Source organism: Columba livia, chromosome 2, assembly GCF_036013475.1.
Source record: "Columba livia isolate bColLiv1 breed racing homer chromosome 2, bColLiv1.pat.W.v2, whole genome shotgun sequence".
Classification (NCBI taxonomy): Eukaryota; Metazoa; Chordata; class Aves; order Columbiformes; family Columbidae; genus Columba; species Columba livia.
In genome coordinates, this window is record NC_088603.1 from 32,892,195 (window position 1) to 32,918,008 (window position 25,814).

The 25,814-nt window shown below is 35.7% G+C and overlaps 1 protein-coding gene across 24 annotated transcripts in view; it reads left to right on the forward strand.

The window, feature by feature from the left end:
- HDAC9 (histone deacetylase 9) overlaps positions 1–25,814 on the forward strand; it is a 472,156-nt gene that overhangs the window by 375,451 nt on the left and 70,891 nt on the right. The window contains exon 23 of one of the 24 annotated variants that reach the window (XM_065051261.1): positions 1–25,085. The exons of the other annotated variants lie outside the window; for them this stretch is intronic. Coding sequence (XP_064907333.1) covers positions 1–40 — 40 coding nt within the window. The 3' untranslated portion in view covers positions 41–25,085. Of the gene's footprint in view, positions 25,086–25,814 lie in introns of those variants that run through there. 24 annotated transcript variants of the gene reach the window in all.

Sequence of the window (25,814 nt, forward strand, 5' to 3'; positions counted from 1 at the left end):
TGACAGAATTACAGAGTTACAGAATTACAGAATTACCTAACTAAGCGGGGAGGAGGCCGAGGAAATGCCAGACATCCTCAATTTCAAGCGAAAAATAAGGTACAAAATTGAGAGATTTTCTCTTCATACCTGCTCCCCAATGGACATAGGGTATTGGTGAAGGTCCTCTCCAAAATAACCAAGATGTGAATAAATCTGCAGATGGGGAGAGCTGAGACTTCCTGCTTTCTGGCTGCCTCAAGAGTTTAATCCTTTGAGTTCTTAGGAACTGAGAAATTTGCATTAAAATCATCTAAAGCTCCCTAGGGGGTTCACATAACCTTCACTTTCTCACCAGCAGAGCCCTGGTTTCTTCCTGGAATTGCACCAAGCACGTATTTGAAGTGTCAACAGCCATGACACTAGGTAGCTCATTACTGCTTGATTGACTGTCAAATTTCACAGCAGAGATCCTTCTGAACGATAATATCCACAGAAATAGAGACCAAGGCTTTTTTCTGCCTCTAGAGTTCTGCCCATAATCACATATTACATATGATGAAGTATTTGGTATCAGATATATTGTTCTTAGGCCAGAAATTATTTGTAGAACAGTATAAGCATTTACACACATACAGAGATAGAGATAGATTTATAGAGATAGAGACAGATATAGATATAGATATAGATATAGATATAGATATAGATATAGATATAGATATAGATATAGATATAGATATAGATATAGATAGATATAGATATAGTTATAGTTATAGTTATAGATATAGATATAGATATAGATATAGATATAGATATAGATATAGATATAGATATAGATATAGATATAGATATAGATATAGATATAGATAGATACACATAGGTAGCTGAATATTAGTCATTTTCCAGTGCATAAATAATTAGATAAACCTATTTTAAGTAAATCTTGTTGAGACTGAATGAGATTCTACCTTACTCTTCCCTCAAACTGTCCAAGAAAGTATTTCTGTTTCTTCAGGAAAAAACAACTGTATGTGTAAAAATGCAGAAAATTTGAAGATGAGTTAGAGGCATAACACAGAAAAATCACCTCAAAGGCATGGTGAGTGAGTGGCTCCTGTGAGACTCTAGTGGGCAACAGGAAAAAATGTGGTGCTGGTTTGTGTCTGCCATTTTGACTTCAGTGCTTCATGAAGAGTCTTTGTTGTATTTTGAAAATAACTCTAGTGCAAAATCAGATGTAAATAGCTGTAGCCAGTTTGGAGATGAAGATTGCTCTTTCATGTATAAAGGAATGTGTTTTCCTTTCCATTTCTTTCCCATTTCTTCTAAGATAATATGTTTGCTTATGTTAACTACAAGAAGGTAGTAGGAGAGAAGTTTCTGTAGAATGGAAAGTAAGTGCAGTAATCCAATCTATATCTTTTAATTTTGCAGGAAAAATTTTGTCTGATGTTCACCCTAGTAAAGCAACTGGTCTAGCTACAAAAATCCTTGAAAGAATGTTCTTTTTCTAAAGGGCAGGAAGCTCTTCTTTTCCACTATGATAACAAAAAAGCACAGCTCTTTTCCATTATTTTCAAGGCCTGGTGTATCTTTCTCTATAGAGAGTTTTTTTCGTCATTTACTTCCACCTATTCAGATTAAATTTGTGTTAATCTCTTTGAAAGCAATAGAAGATGGTGACTATTTTCTAAGAGGATGATTCTACGCTGGAGTTTATGAGGATATAATCCACTCTCCTCTGCCAACAGTTATAGAAAAATAAGAGCAATAGTCAACTACTAATGTTCAAATAATTATTTTCATAAGCTCCACATAATACCAGATGTGCTCAGTTAAGCAGGCAGCAGAGGCTCAGGTCTGTGTTGTACATGCACATATGTATGTATATGTAGTTGGAGTTTACAGAGGACAGAAGAAATGTGTTTCCATAGAGCAAAATATAGAAGACACAGGAGGCAGTGGAAAAAAATGTGTGTGTGTTCAGAAGAGGGAGAGAGAAGCAAGAGACAGAAAGAAACTGGGTTGTGCCTTCCAACTGCATTGCTTTGATTCAACAAAGGAGCTGTAAATTTAGCTTAACCAGCCAGTATGCTCTGGCTGCTTTGCTCTACTCCAGAGTAGCATAAAACAGCCACAGCATATCAATGAACCTGGCCATAAAAGCTTACATAAAATGAAATATGTGTGTGTTTCTTGGAATGATTAGAAATAGCTCGTGATAATATTATCTTTGAGTTCAATTTTTAGCAGTCGTATGTATGATTTTAATTTAAGAAGGTGAGCAAATTCAAAAGACATAGGTGACATTAAGACAGAGTTAAGGATGAACTATGTTAATGATCTAATTTAAAAGATGACACAAAATGTATGATTACTCCAAAATAATGTTTTTAAACAAAGAGAGTTCAAAATTAAAATAATGCTTCAAGCCTCATATGTTAAAGTGTAAAAATGAAATAAAATTAAATAAAACAAAGGTGTGCAGAAAACCTTTGCTCTGTCTTACAATCCCTAGTGCTTGTTCTGGGAGAAGATAAATATGTTTAAAACTCTTTGTATTCTAATCTCTGATCAAAAATATCAAGAAATATTCATTGTAGTCTTGTGGCCTTACAGGGCATAGTTAATGTTATTTGAGAGATTACACTAATGTGTACCAACCTTTTTTTTTTTTTTTGTCTTATCTTTGTATTTCCTGATCTGATGACATTTAATTTTGACATTTCACATGAAAAACTTTGTAAATGTATTTTTGTTGTTTTTCAAATGTATTCTCCTTGTTAACTCTGTTTCAGCATAGGTACTAACTATTGTTACAATTTCATACATAAACCGTAAAAAGCATACTCAAATGTTTCTATGTTTCCATTATGATTTTTCACCTAAGTATACATAGATAGTATCTATTTGTACATGTTAATTTAATTTTCCTGTAAATTTTACTTATAATAACTTTTTGTACACTAAGGAATTGGAGATAAGAACTTTAATAAGTTTTATGTATCCTGTTGGTATTCAGTTTCATGATCTTAGGTATGTGTGCATGAAAAACATAAATTCTTTCTTTTAGCTCAAATCACTAGTCTTCTACTTTTGTTAAATGTCCATTTGTTCATGTACTACATGTGTAGATGAGGTGCACATTCTTACCTACACATATTTATTATTTTAAATACATTTGCATTATCTGTGTCATGTCCTTTCCTGTTTTTCTTGTCTCAAAATACAATATTTCCGGTCTTTTCAATCTCTTTTCCTCTAGAAATGTATCCAGTTGCCAAATCATTTTAATTGCTCATCTCTGAAGCTCTGCTGGTTTCTAGAAATGAGCTAAATACACCACATGAGGGCGAACCATCGATTTATATTATTTTTAATATTATTATGCCTTTCTTTGACATCATTATTCTACAATATTGTATAACTCTCTGCCTGAGTAGAAACCTTGGTTTCTGATAAACATAGTAAAGGAATGTAGGAGACAAAAATATACATTTTTCCTGGCTGTACCTAACTATTTACAGTAGGTCATAGAACAATGGTATATTGCGATAATATTTAATGAATTCCACTCAGAATAGCTTTTGAGGAAAAAGTTTCTTTCAACAGTAATTCTAAATACCCATAGCTATTAATGCTATTATTTTTTTATGACAGTAATGTCCAGAGGCTGCTTCCGAGCCTATTTTACACTAGACTGAAAAATATGGTAAGACTTGGTTTCTGGTTCAAATGTGAAGAGATAAAAAAACAAAAGTGTGGGAGAAGAAATAAAAAAGCTAAGTTAGCAGCTCAGTCTCATGAGTCTATAAAGGAAGTAGAAGCAGACAGAACTACCTTCTTCAGAACTTGAATCTGTTGTGTCATCAGTGGACTCTGCTGACAATAGCCTCAGACTAGCAAAATGCCATGTTTATCTTTACTAACAGAAACAAATTATGCATTTCTCAATATTTCTCAATATTTTACTTTACAATAACTGGTAAAGATTATCCCAGTAGTTGTTGTTTCTCTAGTCTAATGCTGACAGCAGTGCGTTCAACATTTCAGTGCTTAAAGAGGAAGGCAGATATCTGAGTCGTATCTATGAGAGGCAGAGGATGACTTACCCAAATGTAGATGGGCATTATTAAGAGTGCTAATTGTCCAAAATCCTTCTGCATTGTCATGGGCGTAGTACTGCTCTTATGAAGAAAAATACAGCTGAACAGAACAGAGTCATGGAAGCTCTGGGAAATCTATGGGATGGTTTCTGTATGGATGTATATAGTTTGCTTTCAGTCATGCACAGCATTCTGTGGAGTTGTAAGTTACAGTTTCAATCACTTCTGTATTTCTGATTTTGTCCACTTCTTCCAAGTGTTTTTAAATGATAAGCATTTCAACTGGAGATGTCTTTCTTTTCTCTTCTGCCATAGAAAATGTCTTAAGAGAATTTGAAGAAAGGTACTCCAAACAGCTATAAAAAGATGACTTAAGAGTGCCTCAGCAGTTCCTTTTGAAGAAGTTTGAAGAAGCTAGAAGTTTACTTGGAACAATATTTTTTAAATCTGCTTAATTTTAAGTTTCATATGTAAAATAATATGTAGTCCTGAAGATTTGTGGGTTTTGTATATTTTTTTTAATATGGTAGTGGGTTTTTTGTAAAAATGGTAAATTTTCATGCTTTTTTCTTGTTTCTTGCCAAATTTTCTGATAGTCCTTAGGAAACAGAGAAGCAGAGTTAAAAGCATTTGAAGCACTGGTACAGTATAAACAGCTTTACAATATTTCGTTATACTTCAAAGTTCACCATAAAACTAAAACTGGCAACACTCTTTATAACCTGCAACCTCTTGTTCTTCCTACTTGTTTATTTTTATTTGGAAAAATCTAACTTGTTCTCAGCAAACTACCTTAAATTTTCACCTTTAATATACCAGGATTTTAAAAAACTGTATATGATACTCCTTTCATTCAGGAGAACTACAAAAATGAAACCTTTCATTACAAAAATTAATTAGTGTCGGCTTACTTTTCTACAGATGCACAGTTTCTTTTATTGACATGGCAGAGTAGGGGGTGGAGGAGAAAGGATAATAAAATATGGCATGTGTCAGGTTTATGTGGTTCAGGTTAAAAACTATTTGATTAAAACCCCAAGCCATACATGGTCTGTAGTTTCAATGTACTGAAAAGGACCTGAGCTCTTTTCCAATATAACTATTTTCCAATTTTTGTCAGGCCAGAAAGATGAAAGAATAGAGGTGGATGGATAAAGAATTGCCATATTGTCAAATACTTCGATGGAAAGGTGAGAAATATTGCCAGAAACATCCTGGAAGAAATTAAACAGCAGCAAGAATACAGAAGATATTTTTATCCTAAAAGCCAAAATATCCGTGGCATTTAGATGGAGATAAATTTCAGATCTGAATTAAAAGTACTACAGCAACACTGAGCAATTGTGTACACGTCCGGCACCAATTTTAATTTTCTTGCTTTATAATAACTTTTGAGAACTATACTCTAGCCTGTAAAAAATATCCACATGTTCTCTGCTGGAACAGCTCCAGACTGTAACAGAACCACTAGATTGCACCCTGGTGCTTTATGTATTGTTTAATTGTTTTCCTTTGGTGGATATTTTTATTAAAAGCCCATTATCCAGAATCAGACAGAAGTGTTGTTTCAAGAACAGCAGAAACAGAGGCCTTTCAGCTACACAGTTCTTATTCATGCTTTCTTTAGCCAGCTTAGCTAATGAGACCTCCACTATTCTTTTAATACTTAGAGAAGAAAAAGAAATGGGAAGTTTTCTTTTGCTCCTTTCAAACATAAGCAGGATTGCAAAGAAGTATTGTGAGGTTCTGGGTGTACTCACACACCTGTGTCTCAGTAGAAGATTGTGTGGGTACCTCCATGGCATGCCTAGATGTTCTCGTGCTTTTGCTCCAATAAATCTTTGTAGATATTTTTTAATTTTAGTGATTTTGTGTACCTGTGCTACACTTTGCCTGTAAAGTAATTGAGTTAAAGGAACAAGTCTGTCTTTTTTCATAGAAAATGTATTCTAGCAAATAAAACTCAAATAGTTCTGAAGAAAAACAGAAAAATTTGGCAAGAGCAAGATTTTGAAATCCTGAATTATGGTGAATAGAACTGTGCTCAGTGCTGCAAGATCTTATGAGGTTTCTTGTTACTGGATGCTGTTGGAGCACCAACTCGTATTTTATTACTTTTAAAAGTCAGCTTTTAGTCTTGTGGAGAGATGTTTGAAACCATGAAAACATAAAGGTCTCAAAAATAGATATCTAATGAAAAACTTCAGGGAGGTCTATGACTCATGATTATGTGGTGGTAGCAGTACTGCTTGGGCCACCAGTAATCCCATTAAATCAATGCAGCTTCTTGAAGAATAAGTTGTTACCCAGTGTGAGGGAATCCAGCAGACTTCAGACTCCTAGACATTAGTTGTTTCTTACAGGCAGTGTAAGAAAAAATGCTGTTGTGCAGTGATTTACCATGTTTGGCATATTTGTATATTTTTTTCCTGCAAAGTGGAGGCTGTCCTGTGATCACATATGCTAAGGTCTGGATTTAGAAGTAAATGGATCATTTATGTCATAAGCTAATGCAGGTCTCAGTTGTGCACACCAGCATAACTCCTGGCTTAGATGTAGTTATGTATACAAAATAGTAGCTTCTTGCAAAAGTCATTGTTGAAAGAGTTCATGAAAACATTTAATGCAATTAGCCCATCAGGTCTCTAAGATTATATACAAGCACTTTCATGTGTTGTTATGCCTTAAAATAAGCTTTTGAATATTTCTTTATCTGATTCATATGTTTACCTACCACAAGCAGTCTAGTCATATTTATATCAGGTATTAAAATAAAGTTACAAAAAATATTAATGAAATTAATTAATTTAATTAATTAAAAAGTAATGAAAAATGAAACGAAACAAATTACAGCACAGTATATACCAGGTTGAAAATAGCTATTTCTGGGATGCATACCAGACGATATAAGGTGGAGGGCTGAAGGGAAGGTGCAACTTATTTGGTTCTTTTCTCCCTGTCAGTAAGTTGATCAGTCTCTGCTGCTTTCTCCCTCCTGTGCATTGCTAAATAGAGATGACTAAAGACAGCAGTTCCAGTAAGTAGCAACTGTCCGTGGTTTTGACATGTGATTTTCCTCTACACTGGAACAAAACCAAAACTGTTTGAAAGTTTCCAAGAAAACAACTAAGTGTGTGTTTCAAACCCTTTCATGACAATGTTCATCTCTAGCTTCATTGTGAGGGCATCATTCGAGGAAGAAAAAAAACTGAAGTGAGAAATCCCACCCCTGAATGATTGAAAAAAAAATATTGTCCCCCATCCTCACAAATCAGGGACTTGAACCTGACCTCATCACATCTGAAGTTAATGCCTCTGCTGTCAGACTATGTGTAATTTTTTTCCACCCTCACTCTTAAAAGGAGTCTTCCTCTGAAAAACAGCTGTGATGCACCTCTACGAAAAGATTATGTTTTGGTAAATGAGTACATTTCTCAGAAAAGTTACAGTTCTAATCCTGCATTATTAGGCTGATAGGAGAGCAGGGGCTAATTACCTCCCTAACCAATCCAGCCCTCCTACTTCTCCAATCAAGATGTTTACTGATTAAGAAAGTATTGTTTTTAAACCTTTGCAAGTGCTTCAAAAGGTTGCCCATCTTTTTCAATATATTTCTTGTTGAAACTGCATGCAAAGCCAGCAAAAGAAACACAGAGTTTGTAACAGCTTAAAGACTGTGATTTCCAACTGATCAAGAAGGTGGTGATTTCATTCTTACCCTATACCATCAGATGGGCCACTGCTAACAAGTATTAGCTGCCCCTGATAGTGAAAATACGCAATGGATGAGCATTCTTGAGTTAATTTTTACTTGCTCTGTGTCAGGTTCAGTCTTAGGCCCCGATGTAAAAAATCACTAAACAAACCAAGAAATTTTTGTATTGCCTTTTGTGGTCTTGCAAAGCAAATTTAAGAACTTCCAGGTACTGGAAATACTTTTCCAATAGTACCAAACAGTAGAAATAATTTTCCAATACAGAAAATACTCTCACCTCGCCTTTTCCTTTCACATTTTTCTCTTGGAGTCATAATTTGACTACTCACCAAATTCTTCACAGTAGCACTAACTCCCCTTTTCCTCCCACATCTCTGTCCTGTGCCTCTGATCACCAAGTTGCTCCTCATCTGTTCTTCTCAAACTCTTTTGCTGGCACCAAGGACTCATTCTTTTTCATCTTCTGGTCTACTTGGAACAAAATCTTTTCTTGTTTTTTTCTGTTTGACCTCCCATTCCCCTCAATAGAGGTTCTTGTCCCTTGTGATACTATCTTGTCTCATTGAAAAGAAAAAGTGCTTTGAAGCTGTCTATCATCCTGCCTCTTATCTCCTTCTCTGTCCCCAGGACCACTGAGTGTACAGATCGCTGTCTGTCCTCTGATTCATTTCTAGACCTTCTCCAAAATAGCATCTCAGCCTTCCTTTACTCTGAAACCATTCTGAGTATAAACTCCACCCAGCCCAAAGCTCAGAGTCTATATTTCACCCTTATTTTCCATAGGCTGTGTGTCATCCACTTTTATTTACCCTGGTGATCTTTGTCTTGAAAATTTATCCTTCCCTGGATTCCATGCTTGGTAGTCCCTGGCCTCCATCCAGCATTTCACATAGCTCCTTCAGCTTGTCTCTTGGAAGAATCAACATTTTCTTGCTTGAGCTTTCTTCAGTGATTCCATGACATTCTGCTTGTGGTCTTGGTCCTATTCCATTGTGTCTGCTCGGGGACAGTTCAACCACAACACAAATTCAATTATTTTTTTGTCAGCCAACTAATTCTCTGTTTGAAGTATTTCTCCTTTGTGCAGTATGAAAATGTATAGCAACTTTATGGTACACTAATTTAGGAAATCTGTCTTTAGCTCAAGCTCGACTTTACCAAACTTTTACCCCCAAGACATTCCTGCTGCCACTCTCTATAGACAGATCTGTCTTTCTGTCTGTCACTCAGACAAGTTCTTGTGTTACCTTTGACCTTCTCTGTTGGAAGTCACAACCCAGCAGTGTCTAAATTTTGCAAATTCTTTCTGTAGCATGTCGGTGAAATACAGAATATACTACCATTCCAACCAGCAAAAGTGATCTCTAAGCTTCTGCCATTTTGTTTATTATTGCAATGTCATTCTCAGAACACACCTCTGAATTTTATTTTCCAGAGCATGATACCAGGTACAGTTTCTGCTTTTTCTGGTGATAATGTTCATACTTGTCGGGTATTCTCATAAACAGTTACAAATCTACTTCATTAGCCTCCTTGAAATCATTTCTATTTTGCCACATTGCCTCCCACAAAACTCGATAGTAGTTATATTCCTATACTGCTAAGATTGCTTCTAATGTTCTAGCTTTTACAGCTTCTGCCTTTAGTTCCTCAAGTCCCCACAGAGTCTATACACAGCAGACATCTTTTTATTCCCTTTTTGCAGTGTCTTATGCAATGGGGCTTTGGTTTGTGACAGTGCCTCCTATGCATTGTGCTAATATAATTTTGTTTGTTATAATTAAGGATAATAGTAAGATGTAAGGAGTTAAAAGTTTACTTTGGCATATACTGTAAGTTATTCCTCTCCTCATCATGTTGCATGATGGTATACAACCCCAATACTGGTGATGGTGGCTGCATGTGAGAAGTGGGGTCACATGAGCTGGTGCACTCACTGGCACCAAAGTTGGAATCAGGTCCCCTGATCTGATGCAAAAGGGCGTGTCTTCCCAGGGCTCAACAGAGGGAGATGGAAGAATTGAGTCCTCTAGCCCAGTTGAAAGACATGTAGTTCTTTGTCTTTTATGCAAATTTGAATGACCAGAATTTATTTGTGACATGGTGACACAGACCTGTATTATGGAACTGTTCTTTGTCAGCTGAGACATGTGGGTGTGCTACTGGTGAGATCGACTCCTTCCCCAAACAGATTTTGGAAGTGCGATCCACCCTCTGTCCACCCATCTCAGGAGCACAGATATTGCTCAATATCCTTTCCACAGTGTCTAAGATCTCATTAAGCCCATGAACATATGTGTCTTGTTGACATCTGGGGAAACATAATGATTATCAACAAAATGTAGGGCTTGTTGCACACTGTATCACTTCAAACACAATAAGGTTATTAAGGTTTAATTACATAAGAAACGGTATACAAGTTTTGCAGGGTCGTAGAACATTACTTGCAGAATTTAAGCAAGATATAAGAGTTTCCTAAGTTTCTATTTTAATTTCCAGCACTATTCTTTGCAAACTAAATAAATTACTGCATGTATTGGACCTCTGAGGCTTGGGGCAAAGAATGGAAAAATTATTTACAAAAGCTCGAAAATATTTAATCACTAGAGGCAGGGGGCAACTGTGTTTTAATTAGCAGTTCCTCAGGCCATTGGCTAGCTGGAGGCTTTCTCAAACAACCACACAAACGCACTGAATAGCTGTTTGCCAGCCTTAGGGTCAGGCCTGAGATGAAACAGATAAGATAATTGGCTCTAATGAAATCCAGAAGGCCTTGGCTTTCTTGTTTGAGCTTGGATTTGAAAAGTGCGTGTGGAAGTGAGGCTTAATTCAAACCAGCCCTGAACTAGGCCCGTTTTTCAGTGACTTTGATATTGTTTGAAGTTCTGAAAGTGTTCGCCACACCACTAGCCTGCTGGGCTGGGCCTCCCCGGTCACCTTAATTACTGAGCTTTATTGCTGACTTTACTACACAGGAAAGGAGCCATTATATGTTCCATCAACATCAGCTCTCCTCAGATTGGAGGAAAGGGCAGGGTGAAAGGCCACTGTAGGAAGGCAAAAACTTCACTTTGAGGTAGTCAGATCATTTACCCGTGTTAAATTTCACTGTGCTATGTGTGTACATTCCTCACAACACAGAAGCCCAATTTCCATTTTTTTTTTAGCAAGTGATTACTTTTCAAAACATTTTGTTTGTGTCTGATTAACAGAAGGGGACACTTATTCTTAGAGGTGGAAAGAAGGCAAATTGTAACAAACGCCTAATTAATCATCACAGGGGAAAGAAATCTAGTTAAAATCTGTAATAAAGAGAAATTGTTCTTAATGCTTCTTTGAAGTGGGAATAAGTGAGGAAACCCCTATGGTGTGTTTGCAGACCTGACACCCCACAGAACCGACTCCTTACAGCCAGCCTGATATCTTGAGGGTAACTTGTAATGTGCTCTCCAAAACCAGAAAGGCTCCTGTGAAATACTGTAAGGGCAAGCAACAACTGAGGTATTCTAGCAATGCTAGTTGTGAGTTATTCTCTTCAGGATAATTACTTTCAGAGTTTGGTCCTAATCTTTTTAGCTGTTCCAGCTGGTGGTGCTGCTGGGAAAAAACAAAACAAAACAAAACAAAACAAAACAAAACAAAACAAAGCAAAACAGGCTGAACTTGTGTTCCTGAATGGCTTTTCAAATCTAGACAATCGATAGGAGGAGGGACATGTCTCAGGATTCAGGATCCAGTGTCTGGGGCCACCGAGGTCCCTGGGAAGGCTGCTGTCAGGAAACCTGGGACAGATCCTGCAAATGCTTAAATGTGTGGCTGGATATATTTGCATGTTAACTCATTATTAAGTCAATCAGACTACTGGCCCAAGTAAAGTTACACATGTGCATTTATGTTTGCAGGATTGGACCTCCCGAGACCAATGAAAGTGTATAATATTGGCCAATTTGGGCCAGATCCCATATTACCAACACTAGCACATAATAAAAGAAATGATGAATATTACTTGTTAGTGGGATTGAAACAGTGAAGTTCAGATCAAGATACACAAACATTTTTTCCATGAGCTCGGCAGACAAACTAGAGAGGACTGAAAAATCAGTTCTGATGCTGTTTACTCTGTGAATTTGTATTTTTTTTCATAGAGCTACTATTTCTGTTTTTCTTAAAAGCTTAAAAATATCTTGGATTCCTTCATAAAAATTAGAAATGTCACAAAGATACATTCTGCAGACTATTCAGTCCTTTCCTTAAGGCAACATTTTTTCACAAAAAAGTCTTCTGTAATTTGAGATAGTTCCAGTTTATGTTATTTTATAAATAATATGTATGCTATAATGCAAATTTTATGTATGTATAGCTAAAGATTTTTTAACACAAAGGGCCCTTATTCAAGAAATCTGAAAGCTTCTTGTTTTCTTCCCTTTCATATGGCCTGTCATTTTAACATATTTTATGTTAATAGAATGGCAAGTTGGCGATATGTTTTAAAGAAAAGCAGCAGGTTTTAATATTTTTATCAACAGTTTGTGAAATTTTAACCTCCTAAACTCCTAGCCAGCATCACAGGGAGCTGCTTATATTTCGATGTATATTTTATTAGCACTAATTAGTCTCTCTCTAAGCTGAGAAAATATCTTTTCAAATCATCATAATTCATTACAATTATCAGAATTTCGCTTCTAATTTCGCTTCTAATTTCGCTTCTAATACTACAGGTTGTTTTGTGAGAAAATAGTGGTGTAGGTGTCATAGTGTGACTATTCTTATAAGCAATGTTTGCACATGAGTAGATGTTCTACTCTTTATTAAACAGAACATTTTGTTTACTCTCATTTTTTATAACTAAATAAAGAGACATAAACTGCCTTTTGATATCATGCTACCTAAGAGGTAGTTTGGGCCATTAATGTTGTAAGACATAATCCTTATCTGACTGTACTTTCAGCTACATTCACATTTTGTGGAGGCTAATGTGATTTAGAGATTTATTATTATGCTATAATAATATTATGGTATATTGGAAATGATTTATTGACTAGGAGAAGTGAGATTATATACTCTATTAGTGATTTAATTCATACCTGGAACATATGCCTACTGCTGTCTTCAACAGAAGAAATAGAATTATAACATCTACTGGTGATTTAATTTATAGGGTAAAATTAAACTTAGGTGAGTGTGTAAGACAAGCAGGAGATAATGATTGAGGAAGCATTTTAGTGCAGGAAAAAATTCCCTGGATGTTTATACCACTTATTCCTAAGGTTTTGAACAATGTTTTTAAAGTAGTACAATGCTTATTACCAAAAAATTTTTTTTTAATAGGTAGGGAGCTCAGAGCTACACAGTTACATAATTTTCACCTCACTTAAAATTGCTTGAAAAATCTACAATTTAATAAAGAAGCCTAACAATAATCATCAAGTAACCATGACCTGACATAATGTTGTTGTGTTGGGCATTTTCAAAACACTATAGAGACCACACAGTAAATTGCTGGCTGAGACATAAGTGAATTTTGAGCTTCTTTACTTTCACTAATTCTGTACGTTTCTGCCTCTTTAAAGTGACACATCTAAAAAAATGGCTGTTAGATGTCATCTTTCTCTGTATCTGTCTGCTCTCCTGTTAGAATTTAAAGGTAGATTTTGATTCTGCTTTTAATTATTCTTCCTTTATATCATTTTAGAATGTGTAAAGGAGAGGTAAATTGAACCACTTGGGTTCAGTAAGTCACTTTTAGATGCAACGACCATGACGTATGTTTTGGCAGCACTGCATTCTGTTGTTCATTACATTTTTTTTACACTCTTTGATAACAAGGGGGTAACTGGAAGATAAATACCACAAAGAACACTTAATTCAATGCTGGATGCTTTACCTGTTTATGTAATCATAGATTACTTTCTGGCATCCTTTACCCTGATAAAGCAGACAGAAAGAGTTAATAAGGACATTACCTACATAAGTTATATACATGTGGCTTTTTGAGTGTGACTGTTCATTGCTGTAGTCAGTAACAACATGGGAATAATTCACTGCAGAGAACTGTCACAGGGGATGCCATAGGTATGTAATTCGTTTGACTGAGGAATTCAACTGGGATACATTTCTCATATCATGGCATATGCTATATTCTCATAGATTACTTTCATGTGATGTGGGAGATCAAAGGATTGTACTCTGTGAGTACAATAAACTTGAAAAGAATAAAAGGGAATAATGGTGAAATATCACATAAACCAAACAGGAGCTGATACAATTTGGAGAAAATAACAATTAGAGGAAAAATGAGGTCAGCATGCTTCTTTATTGTTCTTGGTTGTGGTGTGAAGTCTTGCACCTGCTTGTTAACAAGGTCAGATTTAGGATTAAGAAAAAACAGGGAGTGATTTTAGTTGCATATTTTCTCCTAATAGCTCTGTTTCCTTAATTTAATTCATATGTACAGTATTCCAAAATAACTACAGTGATTGATAGTGCTGTAATAAAACACAGGAAAATACACAGAAATTGAACGTTTCTTTAAAAATGTAAAAGACTTCCCATTGCATTCTATTTATTATCATGCTTTAAACAGAAGTGAAATTCTGTTCTAACAGTAACATGGAGAATTACTTTGAATTTGCAGTCAATACTATCTTAGATGTTTTGAAAAATGGACTAATAGTTCACACATTTTAACTTAAAAAACATGTAATTTTTTATTTAATGGAAGCCATTGTGTAACTGCAGTTCCATAATATCTGTGGCGTATTAGGTTGTGTAAGGATTGTGAAATTAACAAAGTGCTAAGTTCCATATTGCCCACGCTGCTTATGAATACTATTACTCTCGGTAAAATCCAGATAAGTATTCTTATAATTATTGTAACAGTATTAGCTGCCCAGATCAGACTATGATTTTTGCACTGAAAAAGCAGCACTGTGCAAGTCATTGAGAGGAAACAGAAGGTTCAGCCTGCTGTGTAGAAACAATTTGCATTAGCACCCTAAAGGAAAATGTGGAAAGCAGCCATACATTTTCAGATCTTAGTTGAAAAATTTAGTTCTACAGATGTGATTCACTTCCTTATGTCCTTTCTGCTTTGAACATGAAGAAAAATATTTTATATGTGGAAAAAAGAACCTTGAGTTCCTCTGCTGTCTGCCCAGGGGTACCTTAAGATTGAAAGGAGAACAATGTTAACGGGAGGCTTCCTAGAATGGTTTCTCTGTTGGAGATTTTAGCTTGATTGACTCAATGATATTGAAGAAATTGTGGGTTTTGGTTTAATATTTCACACTAGGTTATTGTTAAAAATTAGCATATAAACAGTGACAAATAAAGAAATCCAGCCATGTCCCTGAAGCATAGGCATCTGCATGTGAGGACGGTGTCTATCACACTTTCCCATTGCGGAGCTCTGGGTGATTCATTCAGGCAGATCAAGAGAGCTGTGAGACTCACCCTTAAGCAAGGATACATGTTGGTTGGTTGAATAACTTCCTAGACTTCACTGCCTGTACCAGCTAGGACCTTGATTCAGTTCTCAAAAACATGCAAGTCCAGTCCCACATGAGATGCACTGGAAGACCCAACGTTTACTGCTGTGGCTGACAGTTACGGCACAGGATCTCTGGGAGATTGTGCCCTATTGGAGAGTAGCAGGTGACCAGGACAGGTCCCTCTGCATCCCAAAAGCTGCTAGATATCTTCACGTAGGCAACTGGACTGAATCCTCTGCCTCCATGAAATATAATGTAAGTTTAGACCCTCAGCTCACATATAGATTCCTACAGTATATGATTAGGTGTCTGGGTCTGTCTTTGGATGTCATTCTTGGTTAAACTAATCTCTACTCTAGGTAATGTTTATATACACACTTCTGGCATAAATCAGTTAACCATGGTTTAATCAGTATATGTTTAGGGATATTGTTCTAAGCCAGTGTCTCAGAGTATGCCTATACTTCTATACCTTCAAAGAAAGTTCAATGTTCAGTCCAGCTTTAAGATAGCTGTGAAATGACTGATGAATTCTCCTGAACCACCCATGCTCATTGATTTTGTCTTTACTGCACAGTGTCAAAACATAAGCACACACACTCTAAGTAGTTTATGATGTCTGTCTCTAAACCAATCTTTCAGGATGGAAACAGTTTAAAGGGACTAATATACTACACTGATATAAATTATGTTTTCTTAGCAATATGAAACAGCCCGTAGGAAACCAAGTCCCTCTGGCAAAAGTTTTTCAGTATCCATGCTGACTTATTTTAAAGCTAGACATCTTTGGATCTAGCTGCAGTGTGCAGTGTAGTCATATCTCTACACAAGGTATCCACTTCAGTCTATTGATGAATTGAGGGGAAGGTTTACCACTTCTGTTCTACGCTTTTCGTTCTGTCTGTGTACTGCACCTTCCATAGCCAACATTTCTGGCTGTACTTAGACCAAAATACATGAGAACAATAACCTGGGATGAGTTTGTACTGTAGTCAGCTTGTACTGTGTACTCCTGAAGGGACTACCTCTCAACAGTGACCCTTTCCAGAAATTTAGAACTGGTAATATTTATGAGAGTTCAGAGCAGTTGAAATATTGGCTAGAGATCTTTTAAATGGCTAAACTTCCACACACTCCCTAAGGAGCCGAGATGGGGATCATTTCAGACCTGTCAGAGGAAGATCATACCTTAATTGTACTTCATTGCACTATAAAAAATGAGAATTGTCCACTAGATTTAAGAGCCTGTGGTATTGTGATCTGTGTGAAATCTTAGGGGAACTCACCTGGGATCTTACAAAGTGTATGAACTAAGCTTGTGTCACTAACAAAGGTAGAAATAGTCACATAAATGTGATGGTTTCTGTAATTGATCTTTTCTAAAGGTATCTCCAACTTGACAGGGAGCATCTTTTCTGTGAGATTTATTCTGTAATACAGTACACTCCAGTGGCTGCCTTCCAAAAATACTGTCATAAATACGTGCTTATAAATAAGGCAGCTCCAAATCACTCAGGCTCATGACTCCAGCATTTCATCAAAATATAAATACTACTTCAGCTGTGGCATAGATGCCAGCTTTCAGAATAGAGCCTCTCTGAAACATGAAGGACTGGTTACCTCTTTCAGTAGCAACCCTTACTCTAGCAGGGTTACACATTAGCAGCTCAGCTTTAAAAATTTTCATAGTCTTTAAAAAAGAGTATGGTATGTCATGGAGCGTGGAATGACATGGAATTACAATACTACATTCATTTGATAAAATCCGAATCAGCCAGCTTCTTCTGTCACTTGCCTTTTTGCCATTCAGTGGACAAGCTGTCCACAGAAGGGTGATCTTTTCTTCAGTCTGTTTCAAAACTTTCACAGTTTTCACAGTTTTCACAGTCATAGAAAAGTGATAGGGACTCTTTAATTAAGGCAAAATGCAAGCTACCTCTCTACATCTTATTTGTAATCTTTGGAAAGTTGTAGAACTCTCTGGAGTATCCAGAAGTTTCCTCCACAGCAGGGCACTAATTTGTGGTGATTTTCCTCTTCCACTGACACTGGGAAGAGCAAGAACCTTACTGTTTTTTTCTCCTTGGGGAGTGCTTGAAAATATTCCCTTGGACAGCATGAAGAGAAGGGAGGAGTGTGAGGAATGAAAGCTTTGACCAACGCAGATCTCTGCTAGCACAAGGGCAGAGGTGGTAAATCGCCCAAAATAAATAAGGCTTTCCTACTTCAGGGCTGTTTACTTTGAGAAGGTGCCTTTTACTGTAGCTGGGTGATGTCCCAGGGAAAACGGACACATAGAACAGCTGGACTTCACTGAAGCCGGTAGTTTAGTTGAGTGTCCAGCCAGCGTTGCCAACCCTGAGATATAGAAATGCATCAGCAATTCTGTGAATTATGCACCAATACACTCTCTAAATGATGGACCTAATGCTGAGGTGATGACCTTGACTAAGTCCCTGTGGTGTTGCATCTCTGGACTTGTGTCACAGAGGACTGTACTGGAGGGATCACAAGGCAAAGTGCACAAACATGAGAAACTGCTGAAGGTCCCAGGAGCAAGATCATATGCACACTTCTGCAAGGTCAGTACTCTGCTGTACAGTTTTGAACATTTGTGAAGAGTTGTTCTTTGCTAAGAAAGAAAAATATAGTTTCAAGCTGGAAATTTCTGTCTGAATTCAATTTAAGGATTAATGGTTAACCCTAATTATCAACAGCTAGATTGCAGCTTTAGAACAGGGAGTTGTGACATCCATGGTGTCAAGAAGGTATCTGTGGAGCATTAAGCTTGCCATGTCAAGCCATTTTCAGTAATATAATAATGTATATATTTGGGTCCTGATTCTAAAAGGTTTTAAATGCATGTGTATCTTTAAAACAAACAGACAAAAACAAAACAAAAAAACCCCAACCAAACAAAAAAAGTTGAGTTACTATATTTTTTCCTTATATCACAGCATCATTTGTAAATTAATTGTATTAACATTAAAATGAACATGAAAATGTTCTTCAACAGATATGATACAATAACTTGCAACAATAAAACATTTACAGCTTCACTTCAGATATTAGTAAAGTCTATACCATGATACTGTGCTAGCCTGTTTGCAGGTAGGACACTAGGGGACTACAAATTTCTGTGAAAAGTATAAATGGGTCATGTAGAAATTAATGTTTCCAGAAATAAGAACACAATGTACCTTGCACAACATTCAGAAAAGTAACATGTCTGTGAAGACATCCGTGACTGTCTTCAAAAGTATATTAAAAAAAAAAAAAAAGTTTGCAGGTCAAAAAAAGAAGTTAACATGGTCAATATCTCTCAGGTCTTATGCATTCTCCACCTCTGTGACATAATTGGGAAGTAAAGGGGAAACCAGAGGGCTGGACTAATAGTAATGAGCAAGCAGATGAGAGAAAACAGAGTTGAAAGAGAATGTAGATGAGACAGAGGAGGAAAAGATGAGAGAAAACAGATGGAAGCCAAAAGCCCAATGAAGTGAGAGAGACAAGACTATAATGATTTACACAAGACATGGTGGAAATAGTCTGGATAAAATAAAAAAAAAGAAACTTACACCCTGAGTCCCACTTCAGAATTAAACAAATCTTTAACAAGCTCTTAAAAAGGTTAAGGCAAAACTTTGTGATTTTTTTGTCCTGGAATTAAAAACAGAGATACTACACCAGGATATTCAGATACTGTTAGTGACTTTGCATAGCTAACATTGAAATAAACATCAAAACATTTATAAATTTATATTAAGTGAACTTCAAACCCCTTGAGGTCTACTCTTTGCTAATATATACTTCCTTTTAAAGCTGTACAGAACCTAAAACTGAATGCATGGATAACAAGATAAACAAAACCCATCTTTCTTTACTTCCATCCTACAACATCATCTTTTCTCGCATTAGCCTGGTCTAATAATAATCTTAATTTCCTTAATAATAACTCATTATTTACATTTATTGTGAATTAAAAGAATTCTAATTGGATTTTTTAACTTATGTAAGGAGAATGTAGGAACTGTTAAAGAGAGTGCAAGTCTGAAGGAACTGTGTATCAGGATTTGGCTTCACTTGCAATTAGATATAGAGTTAAATTGGAAGATGCATGTGTACTCTGTAGCTGTCGAAGCTGTTGTAGCTGTACAGTATCTTCATGAATTATAGAAATACTTAGTACTAAGTAGCAGCAGCTTCTTTAAGACATTTTTGAGCTGTATTCACCAATAGCTAGCAATCCCACTAAAAGGAGTTCTTAGATTACAAGCTGGGGTACTTCTCATTTCTTGGTTTAGTCACTGATTTTTCATTTTTTTTTATTATTTTTTTTTTTCCATGATCAGGTCAGAGTTCTCCTTTGGTGATTCAGTGGAATTTAAAAAGAACTGAGTTGAGCCACAGGGAAGATGAAAATATCAGCCTTGTCAGGATCAGCTTATTTTTAAGTACTCTTTGCTCTTTCATACTCCTAATCTCTATCATTGCTTTTTTTGGTGAAGAAAGCAGTGCAATAAGTTGGTGGGAGGCTGGCTTGGTTTGTGTTGTCGCAAGCAAGACTACCAGTTCTCATTCCACAGTCAAATCTCTTTAGAGATAGATAACTATTTCCTACCTGACTGTGGATTTCCACTTGAACTGACAGGCTGCCAGTGTCAGGACACAAATTGCTGTTTGAGATTGGAGTTAAATTTCAAGATTTACGATTTAAAAGCCCAGACTTTTGCTAGAATTAAAGATTTAAAATAAAATAAAGAGTTTTTTATCTATTTGAAGGCTATGGCATCAAATTCAAAATTATGTTTTTGCTACTGCAATATCTTCTTAGAGCTATACCAGGTAAGTAATATAAAACCACAAATCACTCATTTGGCACTTGATAAGAAAATTCACTGCAAAATACTTGATTAGGAACATCTGTCAAATGTGCAGAGCTGGATTAAAAAAGTACAAGACATGAAATGCCCAATAAATGAAAAGAAAGAAATAAAATTTTAAATATTAATTGATTGATTTTTAATAAATTCACAAAAGTCAGAAAAAGTTGAAATTAGGACTGCAAAATCAAAATCAACTTAGATGATGTGTAGACAGCCCTTCTGTAGTTATCCTTAACATTATACTAATTTAGAGTACTGTTTTTTCTTGCAAAGACTGAACTGTATTACAGAAAAGCAATACAAAGATTACAGATTTTAATGTGTGATTTTTTCCTTAGCTATTCATGTGGAAGGGCTGATAAAGTCGTTTTTTGCTTAGATGCCAAGAGTCTTCTAACCTTTCTTGAATGGTTCACAACTTAAAAATCTATTGGATCACCTCCCATGTATTAGCAATGATAGAAACTTTCTCCTATTCACTGTAATTGCACAACTCCTTATGACAGGTTTGGCAATTTTATGTTGGAAGGGTAATTTTAACAAAGAGTAGATGGGAAGAATGTGCCAAATTTCTCAGCTGTTGTAAATATCCTTGTTTTTATAGGTTGGCAACTGGAATTGAAGAACTCACAGCAAAAAACATCTTTCCAGAGTTTTGGGGACTGTTGGTAATCCAAAGATAACAGCATGGAAAGTGCTGCTTTTGAACTAGTCCTTTGCACAGTTTACAAGCTCTGTTGGCAATTTTAAGTAAGGAATTTAAAATGACAAAAGGATTTCATAAATACAGGGTAACTTATTTGCAGTAAGCACACTAAAGTCAAATCCTTAGGAGAGAAATGATTATGAACTCATGAAAGGGCCAGAGAAATACTTGGAAAATGAATGTTTTATCAAATACATTTTAGCTTCAACAAAAGTTCAAGTGTTTGGACAGAGTGCAGAATATGAATTACATGATAGCTAGATATTGTGTCATCTAGATATCAAATCTGGCAAAAAAACTTTTTTTCCTTTTTTAAAATGAAGTTAATTTGAATGCATATTTGACTTACATTTATTACATTGTTTTCTGAAACTTCTTATTTTACTGATTTGTACAATCTAAGTTATTATTTTGACTGCCACTCTGAGAGATAAGTGAAAAAATTCCCAAAGCTAGAAGTGAAAATCATGCTTAGGGATATTTTTGTTGCTATTTTCAACATTGTAAATTGAGACAGACATTGAAAAAGGAACTATGTGATTCAGTTCATTCTTACATTTTCTGGAAGTTATAATCAATCTCAGTTTCCAAGGCAACAGACTACATGAGGATGGACCAGCCAATAATGGGAAACAGCTTTCTCTTTTATTACTGTAACATATGGTAGAAAAGTAATTGGGGGGGGAGAGGGGGGAAGGAATGTGTGTGTGGTTTTGTTGTTGTTGTTGGTTTTTTTGTTTGTTTTTGTTTTTGTTTCACGCATAGAGGAGACTATCCCATTTGTCACTCCAAATAAGATCCAAAAATGATTAAAAGAGGTGTGAGCAGTTCAGTTTTGTAACAGAAGTGCAGAGACATAAGTTCATAGGAGAAAGGCAAATTTAGAAACATCAAAATGTCATTTTTAGATGCTCTTCAAAAAAATCCCCAACTTCACCTTGATTTTTCCTCTGACCTTCTTCAAGGACCCTGGCAACACGAAGAGTTGGTGCAAGTGATTGTATTGGCAAATGGATTAGCATTATATCAGTATGATTCTTTTGGGGTGAGTGGAATTGCCTTTCTGCTGTAAAATGCCTGGCAAAAGTCAAAGGCTTCTTCCATGTGCACCACTGAAAGAGTTATGATTGATCTAAGACCACAAGAATTTCTACATCTATTTTGCAGGTGGCAAGTAAAATCTAGAAGGAGAAATGCTGGGTCCGTGAAGCCAATGGAAGTTTAAGTAAAATATTAAATCACATCGTAGTACATCTGCATTATCATATTTTGCAAGTCATGTTATTCTTGAATTCTGCAGTGTTATCTTCAATCCCTGTTTTTCAAAGCTCTTTGGTTTTCCTCTTTTTCTTCTCCTCTCAGATGTGCTAAAGAAAAACTTTATGTCTCCACCATTGTGTCTGTGAATGGGAATACATATCCTTTTTTAATTATTTAAGTTGCTCTGAAACAGATACAATCTCTTGATCATCTTGGGTTTTGTTTCAGATATTGTGTTAATGCAGATTCCATTGCTACTTTTAAAATTTTATTTAACTTCCTATTTATGACATTGGTTCCTTAATACTTTTCCAATATGAAAAAGCTTCCCTTTGAATTTCAGGTATAGAACCCTGATTTTTCATACTACTGACAGCAGAAAAAATATTCCCATTGTCCTTAACAAGTCAAATTTGGCTTCATATTTCCCTAAGTCTTAGTTCCCTCCAGTCTTTTCTTTGACTTCACTCTGTAGGTTGTATGTATAGCTGTCTTGCAGGACAAGATTCCATATTTTAAAATGTTAGCCTACTTGATGTTATTCTCTGAACTAGACCGGTACTCTTCTTTGTGAGTTGAGTCCTTCTAGTCATGTTCAATTCAGTTAATTTGTAAGCATTGGCATCCAATTTTCTCTATCTTTGGGGTCTCTTGTATTTCCTCTCTCTTGTTGAGCAAAATGAGTGTGAGAGGCGAGAGGGGATAGGAGAATACAAAAGAGACAGGATTCCTCCAAGCTACCAGAGCCAACATCAGATCACATTTCTAACCAAACAGTAGCTGAAAATGCACCAGAAAAAGTTGTAGTTTCTAACACTAAGTGGAACACGGGGATTAGTGCTTTAGCATGAGCATTTTCCTGCTCCCACAAGTATCTTCTCTCTGAGAATTTTGCAGGGAGGGTGGGAGGGGCAGGGACTGAAAAGTGCTTTTCTGGATTACCTTACATTATCTGTAAATATTTCCTCTAAACCCCCACTAAAACTATATGAGTATGGGTTCCATTAAGTGGCATTCGTTTGAGGTAAAGTGAGAAGACTTGATGTTTCTGTTCTGTATAAAACCTTGTGAAATGAGGGATGCTGTATTTTTGGTTATTAAAATGGAGCCAAACTGGTCTGTCTAAATACACGTTAGAGTAATGGGATGGTCCAAAGTGGTCCTGAGTCCAATGACAAAGAATGAGACAAACAAATAGGCCTGAATTTACTAACCACAGAATTGCAGCACAGAAGTCTTGGATACTGTTGCTGCCTGTAGCATCAATATCCTCCTGCTTTAGATCAGAGACACTTCCTGTTGGTTAATTTGGTGTGGATGTAAGAAAAGGTCCACATGTTTCTTTTCTACCAAGTGTATGTTCCTCAGCAAAAAAACGAGAGGAAGTGACATATGTCTGTATCTTCTGTCTGAAAGAATAACTTGTAAGAGCTGAAAAATAAGATTAACCATATGAGCAATTTTATGAATAGCATTACTTCAAAGGAATAGTGACCACATAATATATAATAAAATCATAGTGACTATCAAGAAACTTGTGAAATTTCTATGTAGTGATAAGACAGAAAACCACACACACATAAGATACCTTTAAAAGTAGTTATGAATATATGGAAGGAAACACAAGACAAAGAAAGAAGGCATTTGCAAGAGAGGTGCAGAGACATCTGAGGAAAAAAATTAAAGCAACTTCATGTACTTTGTATTCGCAACCACATTGACAAATACAGCATGTGAAAAATTATGCTTTTGCAAATGGCCATGACCTTGATAAATAACTTGATTTCTGGAAAATGTTCATTTTCTTTTTATTTAAAGGGAAAAAAAAATCCCTTCTGGACAAAATACGCTTCTCAGAAATTTAGCAATTTTTGTGGTAAAAGCATTTTTCCAAGAGATTTCTGTATCTTTTATGCACTGAATCTATTACTCCCATGAAAAAGGCAACCTCTCCAATTCATCTCCCCAGGCAATTTTTAGTAAGATTTACTCTCCCTTCTTCTCCACATCTCACTTTTGCAAGAATTGAAAACCACTTTAAACGTCTATAGTGATCACCTCATTGGTGACATAAGCAGATTGTTAACATCACAAAATTAGCTGTTATACAAATAAACACAGTAAATTTTAGGTAATTTATTTTCCTCATCCCTGATGTTTGTCAAACTGTATGTTACGTGCCCCACTGCACAGCTTTTCTAAAGATTCTTCATAAAAGATGAAGGTAGATTTTGGACCTACAGAGAAACTTAATACTCCAGAGCCCTCTTCTCTTTTTAATTTATTCAGAACGTGACCTTTTCCTTCTTCTCCCCAATTCCTCCAATCCTGTGTAGTGTAAGCAAAGTAGGTACTACACTCTCTCTTATACTGTTCTTGGATTGATAAGTCATTTAAAAAGCATTAAGTGTTCTAAAAAGACACAGAAGATAGAACAGGCTCAAAATAATACATTTTTTCATAGACATACCAAATTCCTCAGAGAGAATACCATGCTATCATTCACGTTGTGAATTCTATATATGCAACACATTGTGGCAAGTTTTTACCTCTGTATTTAACTATTTCTGATATTATAACACTTATTTTTGTCTTCTTATGAACAATCATTACTGTGTAATAAGATCTACTGGGAACAGTGAATAGTTTTGGTAGTATCATTCGTTTATTATGTCAACATTTTAGGCCAAGTCCACTGACTTCTATGATAAAATACTGTTGAAAGAAATTACTTAGTAAAAAGGTGAAACTGATATTTATTTTGTTATAGAAAATACTGTAGTATACTCAGATTTGATAGAAATGTAATATTTTCTAAGAAGCGATGAAAAATTCAAAGAAGAAAACTAAAAAAAATATACTTTCCCCTCCCCCCCCCATGAAATAAAATAATGACAAGAAATGGGAACAGAATTGTTTTTTTTCTGATAGGAACACATTACACATTGAAAACTAAACAATATCTTAAATAATACTCAGAGTATTATAAAATTTGGCAGTGTATATACATGTGTCAGTACTGTTTCCCATACAAGTTAGAATGACTTGGAGAGAAAAATAATTGACTTTAAATGGTGGGATTCCATATTTATTGCATTTTACTTTCTCAGTGTTGGTGATACTATTTTAAGTCATGCTGTGTTTTATTTTAAGCCCCATCTTTGCAAATTAAATCTCTATTTCCTTCTTCTCATATATCATCTTCAATTGTATAGCTCTTGGAAGCCACATCAGTCCTTCAGTTACCAGCTGGAACTTAGTGAATAAGTTTTATTTATGTTGCATAAGATGACATGGTACCAGCCAGCTTTACTGGAGACCTGAGAAATAAATAAAAGATAGAAAGATAGCAAATTTTTCTTTCATCATACCTGTGCTTCCACAGATAAGGCTCTAAAAAGACAGAAAAACATTTAATAGAAAATGCAGATTTTTTAATAAGTCACTCTTCAGGGTAAAAATGATCTGTAAGGAGATATCCTCCTATTGCGTGTGCTATCTTGGTGTATATTCCCATGGAAGGCTTTATATTTGCGTACTAAACAGCTGGAAGCCTTTGATCATTCCGAGTTAACCTCTTCATTCAATTTATGACTATTTGAGAGATACTTAGACCCACAGCCTTTGAGCAAACTTACCATAATTTTTAGCCAATGCCTTTACCTGATACGA